This window comes from Sapajus apella, unplaced genomic scaffold (assembly GCF_009761245.1).
Source record: "Sapajus apella isolate SASKATOON/1434 unplaced genomic scaffold, GSC_monkey_1.0 scaffold197, whole genome shotgun sequence".
NCBI classification, from domain to species: Eukaryota; Metazoa; Chordata; class Mammalia; order Primates; family Cebidae; genus Sapajus; species Sapajus apella.
Window position 1 is genome coordinate 700,837 of NW_022437137.1, and position 18,106 is coordinate 718,942.

Consider the following 18,106-nt stretch of genomic DNA (forward strand, 5'->3'; position numbering starts at 1 on the left):
CTCCCTTCCTAGGGGACGGGAATTCTGCCCTCTCTCCTCCTAGAGGACTGGAATTCTGCCCCCTCTCTCTCTTCCCATAGAGGGAAGGGATTCTGCCCTCTCTCCTCCTAGAGGATTGGAATTCTGCCCCTCTCTCTCTTCCCATAGAGGGAAGGGATTCTGCCCTCTCTCCTCCTAGAGGACCGGGATTCTACCCCCTCTCTCTCTTCCCATAGAGGGACGGGAATTCTGCCCTCTCTCCTCCTAGAGGACTGGAATTCTGCCCCTTCTCTCTCTTCCCATAGAGGGAAGGGATTCTGCCCTCTCTCCTCCTAGAGGATTGGAATTCTGCCCCTCTCTCTCTTCCCATAGAGGAAGGGATTCTGCCCTCTCTCCTCCTAGAGGACCGGGATTCTACCCCCTCTCTCTCTTCCCATAGAGGAAGGGATTCTGCCCTCTCTCTTCCTAGAGGACTGGGATTCTGCCCCCTCTCTCTCTTCCCATAGAGGAAGGGATTCTGCCCTCTCTCTTCCTAGAGGACTGCAATTTTGTCCTCTTCCGTCTGTTTTGGTGTCCCAGGCTCATCTAAGGATAGTCCTTGCCCTGCACCCCACCTTGAATATGAATCTCAGATTTAGCACTTGTTCCAAGGGATGTGAGCAGGTTTTCAATAGTCAAAGGGATCCAAGAAGTTGGGGAAACATTTTCAATAAAGCTACAGTCTCCTCAAAGAGGTCAGGTTGTGAAAGGCAATTGATAAAAGGGCCTCATGCTGTGGGACCCTGGGGGTGTTTAACATCCTTATATACACCAGGAATGCCTGGGAAAAGATCAATATAAAAGCTTCCAAAGTTTATTTGACTGAAGAACCCTTTTACGTTTTGAGAAATGCTGATACATTCTGAATCACGTGGCTGAGTTAGAATTGATTTCGGAGTATCACTACATACATTCACGACTGTGATAGCAGCTACTAATAAGTGCCACGCATTGAACATATATTGCTAACTTAATTTTTACCCTAGGCAGGCACCAATATCCCTGCTTTTACAGCTGAAGAAATGGAGCATAGAGGCAAGTAGTATATCCACCATGGTTCACTGACAGCTTCCAAAACCGGCAAAATGTTTGATCTATTTGGCTTATTTAATGAACACTCTTGGTATGAGTGAGGGGAAAAACCACTGCTCACAAACCCCATGTATCTGAATCAGATGGGACTTAATTACAGAGGAGTCTGGGAGGAACATCACTGCACGCCTGATGTCTTAACATGCCCCAAGTGACAAAAGGGGACTCTTGAATTAAACAAAGACTACTTAGTTTTGTTTAGCAAGCAGCTTCCTGCATTAGAAGTAATTAGAGTCTTAATCCACACAGATGCTAGACTTCAGGCAATTGGTTAAAATCATAACTGAATGAGACCATTTTTTTGCACCACAAAGTGCTTTCACAATTTTTACACACCTTTAACCCATTGAGGAAAAAAAAAAAGTGCAGCTTGCCGTCAGCGCTCATTTAATTTTACATAAACACGCTCTCAGGCTGAGGCAAATCTGATTTTCAACATGAAAATAAAACAAAAAAAACTGTTCTTGGAGTTATTTCTAAACAGACTGGTCTCCACTCCCAATGTAACAGAAACGTAAATGATGTTACATTAGGGTTAGAGACAAGTGTGTTCTTGGGGCAAGCAGGAAATGCCTTAATAATTTGGTCCAGTTAGCAACATTTTCTAGTAATATTGTAACTCTGCGGGGTGATTTCATAACTTGCTATGAGATAACAAATTACGGAAGTTTCTGTTCAAATAGGTTAGGGGCAGAACGAGTTCAAATGATACATTAAGTGGGCAGTGAGGACGCTTATTTGGAAATTTAGCCTTCACTTTTCTTTCCCTCACGTATCCACATCTTCCTCCCCAGCACTCAGCAGCTCTGCCGTGATGCTTTGCTGATGTGATGAGTCTGAGGTGTGTACAACACCTCTAAAGTGGGTGCCCCCACCCCAGCAGCCAAAAATCCGGAATGACAAGCCCCCAAGCTCTACGAGCTGGTCATGGCTGTAGACGTCACTTAGCAGACACAGCAACCGTGGCACTCCACAAGTGGCTCATGGCCCAATGGGCAAATTGGCCCACCTCCGGCCTCAGGAGGAAGGAAGAGAGATGCCCAGGCTGCCTTGGTCAGGGTGCCACCTGCCCTGAGGTGGGTAATCCTCCAAAGCCTGTCACAGGTTCTGGAAAAACCTGCCCCCTAGAATCTCATGCTAAGTCTCAAACCTTCTTGGCTGGGCATGGTGGCTCATGCCTGCAATCCCAGCGCTTTAGTAGGCCGAGACGAAGATCACTTGAGTTCAGGAGTTCGAGACCAGCCTGGCCAACGTGGTGAAACCTCCTCTCTACTAAAAATACAACAAATTAGCTGGTCGTGGTGGCTCATGCCTGTATTCCCAGCTACTCAGGAGGCTGAGGCAGGAGAATTGCTTGAACCTGGGAGGCAGAGGTTGTAGTCAGCCTAAACATTTTGCATCAGCCTATCCTGATGTTGTCTCTGAGTGCCACTGCATTCCAGCCTGGGTGACAGAGCAAGACTGTCTCAAACAAACCAAAAAGCCTCAAACCTTGAGACTTCATAGGAAGCAGCATGGTACAATGGGCACGTTTTTTTACTTTTTGCACAGATGTTTTAAAACTTTTCAGGCAGAACCTCTGTTCAAATGAAACTTCTTTTTCTTCTTCTTCTTTTTTTTTTTTTTCCTTTTATTAAAATAGGTCTCTCTATTTTGCCCAGCCTGGTCTTGAGCTCCTGGCTTAAGCCATCCTCCTGCCTGAACCTTTGAGAAGCTGAGATCACAGATGCACGTGACCATGCCCGGCTCAAATGAAAGCTGTGAGCATGTAAGAAACCACACAAGTGGCGCTGCCCTGGTTGAAGGGGCCGCCTACAGGGCATCTCTTCTCCATCATGCTGTCGGAGGGAAAACACGAGTTGGCAAATGGCCAAGGTACAGGGCAGTGCCTGCCAGGAGTCAGACAGATGTGAGCTGGAATCCCAGCTACGTGATTGCTGTGTGCCCTGGGCAAGTGAATGGACCTCTCTGAGCCTCATCTCTCAAACAGGAAGAATCATGCACCCCCTGTGGGCTGCTGTGAGGAAGAAGTGGAGGCGTGAATGGTCACAGCTGACAGGGGCCCTCCCTGACGTGTGTGGCCCACTTGTCTGGACCTGACGGTTCTGAACCCAGGCCTGTTTACCTGCTCTGGGGTCGGTGCTATGGGTGTGTCGCCAGAAAGTATGGCCGGGGTGGACAGAGGGGCAGTGTGCGGGCCAGAGTCCTCCTGCTGGCTGCTGTCAGTGCCCACAGAATCCTGTCCTGATGCTGTCTCTGAGTTGAATACGGTCTAGAGGGAGGAAAACAGGATCAGTGAGGACTCCTGGGAACATCAAGAGCCCAGGAAGTCAGGGGCCAGGCTGGGGATGTCTCTGGGGATGAGTCCTGCCTCCCTTCCCTTAGCTCCCAGTGCGGCAATTCTCTCACCCTCTGGGGCGTGTGGATAGGTGACAGCATGTCCAGGTCAGTCATGGGGAACTCCAGACCTTTCCTCCGTAGGTCTTCATAGATGGTGACCACACCTGTCAAATCGGGCGAGCTGCGGAACGCGTCGGCCCAGGACTGGGAGGGGACAAGGGGACACGGCCAGTAACCACAGCTCACCTTCCCCCGTGAGCCCGCCCACCTGGCACCCAGACAGAGAAGAGACATTCTTTCCCTGTTTTTTTTAACGACATCTGCCCTGCCCCCTCCACAGCAAAGCACGCAGTTGGCAAGCTTCCTCCCGGCAGAGAGCATCCCACCAGCAGACAACCGAGACGCCCTGACATGAGAAGTGGAGCCTGGGGCAAATACAATGGCCTCGAGCTCTCGGCTGGGCAGGAAGCTCCTGCGCTGCCAGCTCTTCCTGGCCCTGCCCTGCCCTGTCCTGGCACTCACCTGGATGAGGTTGAGCACCTTGTCATGCACGATGGTGGGTGGGTTGTTTTTGGGCAGGATGGTCCTCACCAGCACACTCTCCACGAAGTCCTGGCTGGCCACCAGCACGTGGAAGCGGTGCCCGCAGTTCTTGACACAGGTTTCTAAGACCTGGAGGAACAAGAGGTGCTGTTCAGCACCTGGTCAGAGGAGGGGCAGTGCCCAGGACCCCCACCCTTGTGGCTCCTCCTGTGTCCCAGAGGGGAGGCCCAGCAGAGGAGATGGGACTTCCTAGAGTGAGACCCCTGAACGTGGAAGAATGGGACAATGCCAGGTCTGGGGACTTGTTTATTGAAAGGAATGGCCTAGGGTGGGCAGAGGGGTGGTGTGCGGGCTGGATTTTCCTGCTTGACTGGAGTCAGTGCACACGGAATCCTGATGCCGTCTCTGAGCTGATATGGTCTAGAGGGAAGGGGCTCTCCAAGAGGAAATCAAGGAGAACCTGAGCTGTCAATCAACTGGTAAGCCTGCAGCTCACGGAAAATGCACTGAACTCCCCTCCCCCACTCTCCGCTTCCCACCGAGTCGCAGGAATTGCCTTTGCTTTTCACTTAAGCCAATTCCCCTGCATAGAAATGCCACTTGTGGGGAGGATGGGACAGCGTTTCTATCTTCCCCAGCCAAACTCATGCCACCAGCCAGGAGGCCCATGCGTGTCTGGCCGTCCTGAGATCTACACTGGTTCAGTGGCGTGGGCAAGGCTGTTCTCAGCCATGGCATTTATTTTATCTTCATTTTCCAGAGCATCGAAGTGCCGGGCAGCACCCAACTCAGTCCACCAGCATCCCGGACCCCATGGAGGCCTGGGTTTAGTGGACGTCCATGTCACCCTCAGGTCCACTGGCCCAGGCTCTCCCTGCCAGTGGTTCTGGAGTGATGTAAGCAACTGCTCTCATGCTGCGGGATTGGGGAGAACCTTGCCAAATGGCCTTTCGCCATTTTGCATCTGTCTGCAGTGTAGACAGGATGGTGCTTTGCCCACGGACCTTTCCTTTCCAGCCTCAAATGAGGAGCCCCAGGGGGCGGGGCTGGGAGTCCTGCTGGGTCTGAGGGGAGGTGACTTTCACTGGACTGTGGTCCTGCCATAGGACAGACAGATGGGGAACTCACGGTGAGAGCCAGCATCACCTCGTGGAAGTTCTTATTCCCCACGATTCTCTTCTTCACTGCTCGGAGGGCATCTTTGGGACTAAGAAGGAGGATAAGAAGAAGGAACAGAGCCCCTTACCAACAGCAGAGGCCCTGGAGAGTTGGAACAGCTCTGATTTGGCCATCCTCCCCGTGACCCATCTGTTTTGTGTATCCAGCCAGGTTCTGATCACATCTGAGTCTTCCTAGCCCACTGCTTAGCAGGGACCCACAGCCTGTGGCCCCTGGACCTCCTGCAGCAGTTACTTTGAGAAAAGGTTAGAGTATTTTGTTAAAAATGCAGAACCTGGCTGGGTGCAGTGGCTCACGCCTGTAATCCCGGGACTTTGGGAGGCAGAGGTGGGTGGATCACTTGAGGCCAGGAGTTCGAGACCAGCCTGGCCAACATGGTGAAACCCTGTCCCTACTAAAAACACAACAATTAGCCGGGTGTGGTGGTACAAGTCTGTAATCCCAGCTACTCGGGAGGTTGGGGCGGGAGAATTGCTTGGGGCGGGAGAATTGCTTGAACCCGGAAGGCAGAGGTTGCAGTGAGCTGAGACCGCGCCACTGTACTCTAGCTTGGGCGACAGAGGGAGACCCTGTCTCCAAAAAAAAAAAAAGATACTTAAAAAAACGTAGAACCCTGGGCCCCAACCCTAGACCACATGAACCAAATCCTCAAAGCCTGGGGCCTCTGAATCTGAATGCTTCTCATGCTCCCCAGGGGTTTCTTATGCATGCTCAAGTTTAAGAATAACTAACCTGGAGGCATAGTACTTTTATTAAAAAAAGAAAAAATAGAGATGGGGTCTTGCTATGTTGCACAGGCTAGTCTCGAACTCCTGGGCTGAAATGATCCTCCTACCTTGGCGTCCCAAAGTGTTGGGATTGTAGGCATGGGCCCCTGAGCCCCTGAGCCCCTAAGCCCAGCCAGCATAGTGTTCTAATGCCCCGTCCCGGCCAGCGGCTCTGTCCATCTATCCTTCCATTCAAGTTTTTTTTTTTTTTTTTTTCCTGAGACAGAGTCTCACTCTGTTGCCCAGGGTGGAGTGCGGTGGCGCAATCACAGCTGACTGCAGCCTAGGACTCCTGGGCTCAAGTGATCCTCCTGCCTCAGCCTCCCCAAATGCTGAGACTACCAGTGTGAATCACCATGTCTGGCCCATAGTAGTCTTATAAGCACCTAATATGTGTGTGGCACCATGTTAGGTGCTAGCGATACAGTGGCAGCAAGACCATATGGCCCTGCCTCCTCCTCACATTGTGGGGAAACCCAAAGAAGAGCAGGGAACAAGCAGGCCCCGGAAAAAGGGCAGGGGTGAGGATGGGGGCGGTCAGAAAAGACCTCCAAGGAGGTGGTTCTGTAGTTGGGCCTTGAAAGATGGGAAGGACCAGCCGGGGGGAGTAGGGGCAGAGCAGTTCAGGTCAAGGTCAGAGCCTGGACCAAGGTTAGGTGCAGAGGAGTTTGGTACCTTGGAGGAACTAAGAGGAGGCCACAGTGAGTGTGCAGGAGGTCAGGGAGGGTTGAAGAGCCTAGGGGTCATGGTGGTGGGAGGCTCTGAGCTCGGATGCCAGCCTGCGCTCCCTGTCGCCTCTGTGATTCCCACCACCCTCCACCCTCGGCCCGATACGGGCATCCTCAGTGCTGCCCTAACTGCTCTTGTCTAAAAGCCTTTGTACAGGGGCCCCACTTGCACCCTGATCTCCACGTCCATGAGGTGAAGCTCAGCTAAAATCCATCCCATCCACGACACCCTCCTAGGTCCTCCAGTCTCCCCGGCCAGTTCTGCCCTGCCACACTGAACTGGGGGCCTGCCCTGGGGAGAGAAGAAGCCTGCTAGAGAGCAGGGATGGTGTTCTCTTTGGACAGCTTCCCTTCCTAGAGCCCAGCCTGCTGCCGAAGCGTGAGTAACATTTCCCAGCCTGGCCAGTGGCCCCTGGGGCCCATTTTGCTGTCTGCCTGCCTGTCAGTGCTGACGCCATGCAGGACTAAGGCAGGACAGCCTGGAGCCGTGGCACCAATTCTCAGCAGCAGTGAAGGCAGAGGCAAGGCTTTCTAGGGACGAGTTTGCCTGAGGGCTGGAGCTGTGGAGACGGTCACGCCTGCAGTGGAAGGGACATGGTGGGGAAAGGGATTATGGCCGACCAAGGGGAGTCCTGGCCCAGAAGCCTGAGAGCAGTTTCCAACCCTTGCCTCCCTGGGCAGCCCCTCTCCCTTCCCTGGCTCCTGCTCTTGGCTTGGCCGCTGACCCATGGGCTACTTCAGTGCTTTATAGGGACTTGTTTCCACTTCTACGGTGGCCTAGAGAACAGGGAATCAGAATCATTCCCTGGTATGTTCTGCCATGCGTCATTGACCTGGGGGGTGGGGCCCACCCTGGGAGAGAAGCAGCCTCCTAGAGGGCAGGGACAGCGTCCTTGTTGGACACCTTCCCTCCCTAGAGGGAAGCTCTGGGAATCGGAAGTTCTGGCCTTGCCACTGCTGTGGGCCCATGGTGTCCAGCACTCTGCTAGGAGCACAAAGCATATGACAAGGAGGCCACAACCCAATGAGGGAGACACTTTAGTAATGAGACTACGTTTAAGTGCCACACTTGGTAAGATTTAGGGTCACACCAGCCTTTGATCACTGCTGGGTCCCTCGTGCCTCCTATGGTGCCTGAAGTATGCAAGGTGCCCAAATAAACAGCAATGCACTTGAATGACGCTGAGCCTGTTCCTCCCATGGTTACAAGGGACATGGGGCTTGCTGTCCCCAAGGATACTGCAGTGATTTGCAGCTGCCATGTCCAGGAAGCTCCCAGGCCTGTCTAGAAGCTTGTTGAGGTTTTCTGCCTCCTGCTTTCTCTCTCCTAACCGCTGCCCACCTTCCGCCATCCTCTCTCGTGAGTCCTTGGCAAGACCAGGGAGCGGGGCTGAGGAAGATACTGGCAGGTTCCTGGCAGCCACTGCCTGCATGGTGGATGGCCATCTCTACCTGTGCCCCACAACCTCTCCTTGGGGGGCCCTTACCCTTCCTCTGTCTCGTTGATGATGTCGCAGATCTCCATGTTGAGGGCCCAGTCCTCGCTCTGCAGGGAGCCATCTGTGGCTTTCTCTGAGAAGAAATCATGAGTCATAAAGTCATGTGGGGGTCCTGAATGGGTTAACTCAAACCGTGGGTGGGTGGGGAGGGGGGTGCAGGGCTGGAAGAGACGGGCAAGAGGAAGATGACAGACGCTTCCCGGGCACAGGGCCTGGCCCTGCGTGAGACTGCTTGACACACACAGGCCCATTGTCATTAGATTCTTGTAGCCACTGAGGCTGGGAGCACCTCTGTCCTTCAACAGATGAGGAAACCGTTGCTCTGAGTATAGCAAGGGGAAGCGCCAGAGGGGAATCTAGGCAGCCTCTGTGTGCTTGTTTCTGACATGACAATATGGAGACAGTGCTCTGCTTCATTTTTGCAGATAAGATGTCCTCCCTTGACTTTAGAATTATTTTTTGAGTTGGTAACTATTCATTGGTTCAACATATAAAAGTTCTCAAGTGGTGTACAATGGAGTTAGGTAAATCTATCTCTGTCCCTGTCCCAGCCCCTCTTCCTAGAGGCATCCCCTGTAATCAGTTTCCTCTAGAATCTCACAGGGACCTTCTTTACTTAGGAAGCAAGGACTCCGATTACCAATAGGTGGCCTTGCCCTCCTGTGCCCTTCTGAGGCACCCACAGAAGGGACCAAGCCCAAGCCACTCCGCAGAACTGCCCCAAGAAGAGGTGACGATTCATGCAAGGTATCAGCATGGTACTAGCCCAAAATAAATAGTAAGTGCTGGTGGTTTTTTTTTTTTTTGGAGACGGAGTCTCGCTCTGTTGCTCAGGCTGGAGTGCAGTGGCATGATCTCGGCTCACTGCAACTTCCGCTTCCTGGGTTCCAACGATTCTCCTGCCTCAGCCTCCAGAACAGCTGGGACTACAGGTGCATGCCACCATGCCCGGCTAATTTTTTGTATTTTTAGTAGAGATGGAGTTTTACCATATTAGCCAGAACGGTCTCGATCTCCTGACCTTGTGATCCACCCACCTCGGCCTCCCAAAGTGCTGAGATTATAGGCGTGAGTCACTGTGCCTGGCCTGTAAGTGGTGGTGTTCCTTTTTTAAAAAAGTTGACATGAAAGTCACATAAAATAAAGCCATTTTACCACGTATAATTCAGTGGCAGTTGGTATATTCGTAATACTAAACACAACCACCACCACCTCCATTCAGTTCCGCAAAATTTTCAGTTGGTGGCAGTTCCTAAGGGAAGATTTCCAGGCCAGGGGTCAGCTGCAGAGTTCTTGAAGCCAGGTTCATGGCGGGGACCACTGGCTGCAGGTCTGCTGGGTGGCAGGTACTGGGCTGGCAGCCTTTTGTGAACTGTCATGCGGGAGGCACCGACTGGTGTTACATGAATGATGAACACGAGGCTGGCAATGCCAGCACCTTCATAAACCGTCTTCAGGAAAGAAAAGCACTGGCCATCCTCTTAAACACGTGACCTGTTTTTTGTTCTCTGCGTCTTCCTAGATGCCATTCTCACGCAGACCGGTTCAACCACGTGCACATAGGCAATGGTGTGCCCTGTTTCTTGCAGACAACGTTTTATTACGCACATCGCTCTGGCTGGTCTATACTGTGACTCCATGGAGGACTGTGTGATAAGACAGGCCGTGCTGAGCATTTTAAGGGTGAGATCCTGTTTTGATGCAGGGCACTACCCAAGTCCCCCTCTCCTGCGTGTGTCCAATGTGGAGTATGCATACACTTGCTGGCCTCCGCAGCTGTCCTGCCAGCCTTGGCACACCTGCCGGCTGGTGGTCCTGGCACTTGGGTACAGTGCTGCCAGGTGTCTATTACCTATCGGGAATGTGAGACAGAGTCAGCATGCAGAGCTTGTTATTCCACGTGATGTCACGCTGTCCTGCAAGGCAGGCTCTCTCCTCATGGCTGTGCCCAGGAAACAGCTGAGGCTCAGGGAGGGCGGGCGACGCCTCACTTGCTACACAGCTATTTGTAAGCCGGGCCGATTCCAGGCACTGGGATACCATGGTGGACATGATGGGCGTGGTCCCCGCCTTAGGGTACCCGAAAGACGCTAAAGCGCATGCTAAACCCAGTCTGCTGGAGGCAGGAGGAGGGCAGTCTCTGTGGGGCTGGACAGGGCCCTCTTCTAGCCAGGCTGGCCCAACCAGCTCTAAGACTGTGTCTCTGAGACCTTGGCTTTGCAACTGGCCCAACCTGAGTTCCACCCTAAGGTCCTGAGCCAGACGGATGCCAAGGTGGCACAGGACACATGCCAGGTGACCGAGGCAGAGGATGGCTGCTTTACCCCCAGATCAGCCTGGAGGGGTGGAGGAGGGCTCCCGTGACAGGGCTGAAAGGCAGGGTCATCCATTCTGCCAAGGTTTATTGAGTGTGGTGGCTTCTTTGTACCACACCCCCGCCCTTGGGGGTTCCACACTCACAGAGCCACCTGGGAAGAACAAAGCAGGCTGAACAAGCGACCCTCTGGGCAGAGGGCCATGCCCTGCTTTGGAGGGTTTTGGGGCAGGGGTGAGTCCAGTCAGTCAGTGTTAACCTACAGAACCTGCTCCTTCACCACAGGTCACCTCTCAGCAAGCCCCAGTCACACAGGCCAGAGGATTAGTGTCATTTCTCTCCCCGCCCACATCTAAAGGCCACGAAGTCCTGCAAAGTCAGCTCCCAAATCTCCCTCCATCACACCGTCCCCTTCTTGCCATCCTCTCTGCCACCGCCCCTGCCCCAGCCTGGCCATCATCCTCCCCCTGGACCACCGCCTCAGCTTCTTCGCTCCTCCTGCCTCCCGCCTCCCACCCATTCTCCACGCGGAAAAGAGGGAACTCTCTGAAACCTGAAAATGGCAGTGTCTTTCCTGACCAAATCCTTCTGCGTCTCCCTGGTCTGTGGCCAGGCCTCATGCCCTCCCACAATAACATTTTAACTTCCCAAGTTATATGCCATAGACTATCATGCAGCATTAGCTGTTCACAGGAAGAATGAGATTTAGTTTTCACACTCTGTAAGGTGTGCATTATGCCCTCATCTCACGAGGAAACTGAGGCACAGAGAGGTCAGCAACCAAAGAGCACACAGAGGAAAGGGCGGAGCAGCCGCTGACGCTGTGGTGCAGGTGCCTGAGGCTTCTCTCAGCGGGGGCAGGGAGCTCTGCTTTCCCAGAGGTGTCCTTCCCGACCACGCAGGCAGTCGGCCCTCTCCTCCCTGAGCTCCATTGGCAGGGTTCTCAGTGGTTCCCCCATCAGATCCCCTTCTGTCCCCAGTATTCCCTGAAAACGAAGGGCACCTCTCATCTCCCGGAGGAGTGAACATCAGTGTTTCAGGAGAGGCTGTGGTTGTTTTGGAAAGGCAAGTCAGTAGCTTTTAAAGGGCAGCGGGGACATTGATAATAAGAGAAATCCCACACCTGGGAATCAGGTGGGTGCAGAAGGACCGCCCCCCTTCCCATGCAGGAGCCTGATGTGACCCAAGCAGCGGCCAAGCTGCTTAGCCCTGAGTGGCAGCGGGCATCAGTGGGCAGAGCCAATCAGAAGATGGAGGTTTTCTGCAGGGTGGGAGGGGACATGTGGCCTAAACAGGAGAAGGGAGAGGAAGAGGAGGAGATGAAATCAGGACAAGACTGATCTGAGCGATTCCAGTTCGAGAGAGCTGTTGGGAGGCCGTGGGACACATCTGTCCTGACCATGGCTTGGCAACCCCTTCTGGGCTCCTCCAGGTTCCTCCAGGTCCAGGCGTGGACTGCAGGACTGGGGACAGTCATGGATTTCCTTCAGATGCCCACAGAGTAGGCATATTCCATCAGGGCAGAATTTTAAACCCACAGGAATCTGGCAATATTTGCTTTGTTTTTGTTCTTAACCATAGAAGTAACTCAGCTTGCTATTTTAAGAAGGCAGAATAAAAACACCGGCAGTGGTTACCAGTTACCAAGAGAATGACAACTGACTCCCTGACCTCTGAGCTGTTGGCAGTAACCTTCACAGGCCTCTGGGTAGCAGCTGCTCTCATCTTCCAGCTCCTGACAGAGCCGGCCCTGCAATCCTCCACCTGTCATCAGGCGGCTTGGCGGCTGTCTACGCTGGCAAGCCTGTGGCTTCGGATCTCTGGGCACCTGTGCGTCTGTACAGCAGTTTGTCCTCTCCCTGTTGGGCCTGGTGCAGATACCGCCTCCCTGGAGGGCTCCAGATAATCTTCCTGGCACGATGGCAAGACCCACGTTCCCCTCATGGAGATCAGGATGGAGTGGGACGAGACTGGCCTCAGCTAACTCAGAGACTGCGGGCAAAGATTCAGCCGCTCTGAGTCTCTGTTTTTGCACCTGTAAAATCAGGATGAGACTGCCTGCCTCACAGGGTGCTGTGACCTTGCAGCCAGACAATGTCAGTCTGACATCAGGAAAGGTTAGTAATGAGTAACCAAGCTGCGATGACTGTGACTTCAGCCAAGAGAAAGAATGAGTAGTCACCAAAGACACACCGCACCACGGGCAGCATCAGAGATGGGGGCCATGGTATGGTACCACCCCTTCCTTTCTTCCTCCCCTCCCTCTCCCCTGTGTCTCCCTTCCCTCTCCCCTCCCCTCCTCTTCTCTCTCTCTCTCTCTCTTTTTCAACAGTCTCACTCTGTCACCCAGGCTGGAGGGTAGTGGCATGATCTTGGCTCACTGCAACCTCTGCCTCCAGGGTTGAAGCAATTCTCCTGCCTCAGCCTCCCGAGTAGCTGGGATTACAGGCACCTGCTACCACACCTGGCTAATTTTGTATTTTTAGTAGAGATGAGGTTTCACCATGTTGGCCAGGCTGGTCTCAAATTCCTGACTTCAGGTGATCCACCCACCTCGGCCTGACAAAGTGCTGGGGTTATAGGTGTGAGCCACTGTGTCCAGCTGGTACTACCCCTTTCGATGCCAGCCTTCTGGGAAGCAGCGTGGAGCTGTCTCGCTGTCACCCTGCACATTCCAACAGTCTCATGATCACTGAGACAGCTCTGGCTCAGGCTGCCACCTCCCAGGCCTGGGCTGTCACCTCCACACTCTACTCAAACATAATTTCAAGCATGACTTCCTCTGTTTAAACGCTGTCCATCACCCCCACTGCCTGAGGACCAAAAGCTTGAACTCTCCAGGGACTGGCATCAGCCAGGCAGCTGTACCCCCTCCCTGTATGTGGCCTGTCCTCTCACACCTCTGAGCTCCCGTCTGCAACGCCATTCCTCAGTCAGTCAGGCTCATCCAGTTCACGTGCTCATCTGGCAGTCAGCATGCACCAGGCATGGGACTAATAAAGCACGTCACACCCTCAGTCACCCCTCACCACAACCTTTAAGATAGAGGAAGAATAAATGGAGAGGCATGGAGACGTCAGCAACTTGCGTGCGGTCACACGGTTTGTGAGAGGCAGAGGAGATTCAAAGCCAGAGGGGTCGGGCTCTCAAGTCCAAATTCGTAACCAGTGCACTACGTGCTTCTCACACATTCTCCATGCTTGTCATCCAGGCTGCAGGGAGAGGTGAGTGAGCAAATCCAGCAAGGTCCTGCCCCAGGGGCGATTTACAGTCAGTCCAGTGGGAGGTCACGACTGACAATTACAAAAGGTCAAGTTTCCACGGCAGTGGCGGGGGGAAGACCAGGAGCTGCGACAGTGCCGGGCGTGCTGATGAAGTGGAGGCAGGAGTTGGCTGAATTCCCTTCATCTTCTTTTTTATTTTTTTTTTTGAGCTGGAGTCTCGCACTGTTGCCTGGGCTGCTGCAACCTCTGCCCCCGGGTTCAAGCGATTCTCCTGCCTCAGCCTCCCGAGTAGCTGGGATTACAGGCGCCCGCCACCATGCCTGGCTAAGTTTTTGTATTTTTAGTAGAGACGGGGTTTCTCTACATTGATCAGGCTGGTCTCAAACTCCCAACCTCAGGTGATCCGCCCGCCTCGGCCTCCCAAAGTGCTGGGATTAAAGGCATAAGCCACCGCGCCCAGCCTGCACATTCTTCCAGGATGTGAAATGTACTCCTCCCCACCTCAACTCATGCTTCTAAGCCCAGCTCAAAGGTCAGGTCTCCTGGTGGTCTGCCCTGACAGCCCCCGCAGGGCCCATTCCTTCCAGCCAAGGCCAATAGCATTTTCCACGGACCACAACTCTAAGCACTGCTTAGTGGAGTGATTAAAATAACTCTGTGTGAGATTTCTTTGTTTCTTCATCTCTCTCTCCCAGGAGGCTGTGAGATCCTTGAGGGTGGGGGTTATAGCTATCTCAGGAATGGTCCAGCTGTCTACCGCAGATGGGACCTGGCCGATGAGAAACCTGCAGTACCTGTTTGCTGATGACTGAATGAATGACACAATAAACCTTTATAACATTGTAAATGAAGTGAAATACCTCCACCCTTCGGCTCTCATTGATCCCTCAGTAGCTATTGTGTGATTGTGTGGAAATCCTAATTTTTCTTCTAACTTCCAGCCCTTTGAATACTTTTAAAAAGTACCGTGTCCCTCCTTAATCTGTCCTCCAACCAACATCCTCAGGACCTGTGACCACTCCGCTTTGGACATGATCTCCAAAGCCTTTACTATTCTGACCGACCCTCTGGACAAAGGCCGGCTATGCTGTCCATCTGGACATGCAGTGTGGGAACCCACACTCCACACACCCCACACTCCCTGTATTTCTATTACTGCACCCAGTGACTACATGAAACCTTTATTCACCCCACCACATGGAGCTGACTCTAACAGTTGTGAAAGGCAGTCCCCCAGCTCACAGCGTTTAGCTTTTCCAGGCCCCCTTGCAGCTAGATGTGGCCCTGTGACTTCTGGCCACTGAGACATAAGTGGAAGTCTCTTGGGGGGCTCCTGGGGAAGATTTCGTTTTCTTGATAACAGACACACCGGCAGCTGGTGACTTCACCTGTGCTTCCTACCATGACAACACAAGCATGCGGATGAAACCGACATGGTAAAGAAGGTTAGGCAGAAATATAGAAGGAGCCATCGCCGAACAAGTTCATTCTAGGTGGACACGATGTTTTCACTCAAAGGGAAACCCAGCAGGTCTCTTTTGGTTCTTTTTTTGTTGCTGCTGTTGTTTTGAGACGGAGTCTTGCTCTGTCGTCCAGGCTGGGGTATAGTGGTGCGATCTCGGCTCACTGTAACCTCTGCCTCACCGGTTCAAGTGATTCTCCTGACTCAGCCTCCAGAGTAGCTAGGATTACAGGCGTCCACCACCACGCCCAGCTATTTGTATGTTTAGTAGAGATGGGATTTCACCGTGTTGGCCAGGCTGGTTTCGAACAACTGACCTCAGGTGATCCGCCTGCCTTGGCCTCTCAAAGTGTTGGGTTTGCAGGCGTGAGCCACTGCGCCTGGCCTCGTTCAGTTCTCAGGGGAATCAGTGAGATGAAACAGTTGGGAGGATGAGATGCAGACACAGACAAATCCTGCCCAGACTCTCCAGCACCTACCACTGTGAGACCCTGGGTGACTCCTCAGCCTCTCTGTGCCTCAGTTCCTCCTTTACAGAATACAGATGACCAAAGCACTCACCTTCCAGGGACGTGTGAGGAGGAGAGTATACATGTCAAGCGCCAAAATAAATGTTATTCTCTACAAGCATATCAAGTACAAAACGAGTAAAAATTTTAAGCACCTCCATAAGAGATTTTAAAATCACAAATATGCAGAAGCCTTTTTTTTTTTTTCAGCGAGCAACTAGTCTTGAGGCCTATTTTCCAAATGAATAACTCTTTCCAGACCCAGCGTGGAAAGTTCCATCCGTCTCCTAATTTCCCGAGCCACCCTTCCTCAAAACCTTGGCTGCCTGTCCCTTGCTATTTTTTTAACCACAAACCACAAGAGAAACCCTAAAATACCTTGTAGAGGGTATTGCTTCCGCAACCCACAATCGTAAAGTCGATGCAACTAACTATAGTTCCTAACAAAGGGAAATGTTAGTGGGATGAAGAAAGGTTTCCTAAAACTCCCCAGGTAAGAGGGAGCGAGGCTGCGAAGGCAGAGGCTTGAAGTGGCTGGCCGAGGTACAGATGGCATTTATTTTCATTCCCCACTTGGGAGTGTAAAAGGCGTTGCTGACAATCTGGGTGGTCAGGGGCGGAGCGGGGTTTGTGTTAGTCAGGGTTCTCTAGAGAAAAGGAACCTGCAGAAAGAAAAAGACACATGCATGCACACACACACACACACACACACGAGAGAGAGAGAGAGAGAGAGAGAGAGAGAGAGAGAGAGACAGGGAGGGAGCGCTTAAGGAATTGGCTTGTGCAATTGTGAAGGCTTAGCCAGTTGAAGATCTGTAGGCCAAGCCAGCGGGCTGGAGATCCAGGGAATAGATGCCGTCTGAGTGCACGGGCAGGGGCAGTCTGCTGGCCAAATACCCTCTTGCTCTGGGGAGGTCAGTCTTTTTCTATTCAGGCCTTCAACTGATTGGATGAGGCCCACCCACGCTATGAAGGGCAATGCGCTTTACGCTGGTCTAGTGATTTAAATGTTAATCTCATGTAAGACATACGTTCACAGAAACATCTAAAGTAATATCTGACCAAATATGTGTCTCCTCTGGTCTAGCCAAGTTGACACGTAAAGTTAACCACTACAGGGTTTATACTGCACCAACACAAACAAGTTCAAACAGCAGACACCTCTGTCTGTCCCTAAATTCTCAGTCTGTCTCAGCCCCTGCGGTCTGGCTGGTTCTTCTCTCCCCCTCCCTCCTCCCCTGGCTCATCCTTCCCTTCGTAACCTTCCCCAGCAGGAGCGAGGCCCAGTGCCCCTCCTCAGGTCTTGCGCAGTGGTTCTCACTGCACTTTGCAGTGCTCTGTCAACTTCCAAGCTTCCCATGTCCCTTGAGGTAGAGACCTGAGGGACACAGCCAGGAAGGGGCGGAGCTGGCACCTGAACCCAGCTCTTCTGATGCGGAGACTAAGCTGTGACCCTATTTCAGGCTGCTTACGTCCCAGAGATCAAAATAAGCTACCTCAGATCACGCCAGGTGGGCTCATGGGGAAACTTAAAGACATTTTTAGAGAGACATACGCAGGACAGGACAAAAAACATGAACATCAAAGCCATGATTACATGGATATAATCACATAGGATGAGGTCGAATTTTAACAGATAAGCCAATGAAAAGAAAAGCCTCTGAAAATCATAATGAAGGTGGGGAGGAGTACCCACAAATCACAAAGCAGCTATGTGAAGGACAGGAGCTTGGAGGACACTGGCCTCGATCAAGATCTCCTTAGGTGTTTTTTCTTTTTTTGTCAGATAGAGTCTTGCTCTGTCACCCAGGCGATCTTGGTGGTGAGATTGTGGCTCACTGCAACCTCTGCCTTCTAGGTTCAAGTGATTCTCCTGACTCAGCCTCCCGAGTAGCTGGGATTGCAGGTGCGGGCCACCATGTCTGACTAATTTTTTGTATGTTTTTGGTAAAGACAGGTTTCACCGTGTTAGCCAGGATGGCCTCAATCTGCTGACCTCATGATCTGCCTGTCTTGGCATCCCAAAGTGCTGGGATTATAGGCATAAGCCACCACAGCTGGCCCTCCAGATCTCCTTAGTAAGGGAGTAAAGAGTTAACCTGTCCTGAATCCCCCTGCTTCTCCTGGGGGGATAGCCCCAGGCTAATTAGGAGACACTGAGGGTTTACTGAGGGTTTTATTTTTTTTAAACCAGAGGGTGGAGGTCTGGAAACTTACTCTTATTTCTTTGAGCTCACTAAGGGAACAAAACCTATTCACCAGTTCTATCCACAGGGGCAGGCCAAGGCCTTAATTTCCAAGTGAGAATCTGCTCCTCCCCACAGCCTGAAACCTGACCTGTCTGGGAATGTGGCTGCCACGCAGCCAGTGACTGCTCATTTGCCAGGGACACAAAGACCATCACAAAGGCTGCACTGGAGTCAGAATCTTG

General features: G+C 52.5%; 1 protein-coding gene and 1 long non-coding RNA gene across 9 annotated transcripts in view; one reads left to right on the forward strand and one right to left on the reverse strand.

Moving 5' to 3' along the window:
* The window catches only part of LOC116543823, a 126,463-nt gene extending 112,296 nt beyond the window's left edge, over positions 1–14,167 (forward strand). The window contains exon 3 of the long non-coding RNA XR_004265719.1: positions 14,103–14,167. This is a non-coding gene — a long non-coding RNA (uncharacterized LOC116543823). The remainder of the gene's footprint in view (positions 1–14,102) is intronic.
* TOM1 (target of myb1 membrane trafficking protein) overlaps positions 1–18,106 on the reverse strand; it is a 46,882-nt gene that overhangs the window by 22,160 nt on the left and 6,616 nt on the right. For 6 of the 8 annotated variants that reach the window (XM_032269720.1, XM_032269722.1, XM_032269721.1 and 3 more), the window contains exons 2-6: positions 8,155–8,239; positions 5,122–5,200; positions 3,973–4,122; positions 3,520–3,654; positions 3,236–3,382 (exon numbers count right to left, since the gene is read on the reverse strand). In XM_032269720.1, the coding sequence (XP_032125611.1) occupies positions 3,236–3,382; positions 3,520–3,654; positions 3,973–4,122; positions 5,122–5,200; positions 8,155–8,239 (596 nt within the window). Of the gene's footprint in view, positions 1–3,235; positions 3,383–3,519; positions 3,655–3,972; positions 4,123–5,121; positions 5,201–8,154; positions 8,240–11,603; positions 11,768–18,106 lie in introns of all 8 variants that reach the window. The other 2 variants (XM_032269726.1, XM_032269727.1) reach the window with 2 other exon arrangements.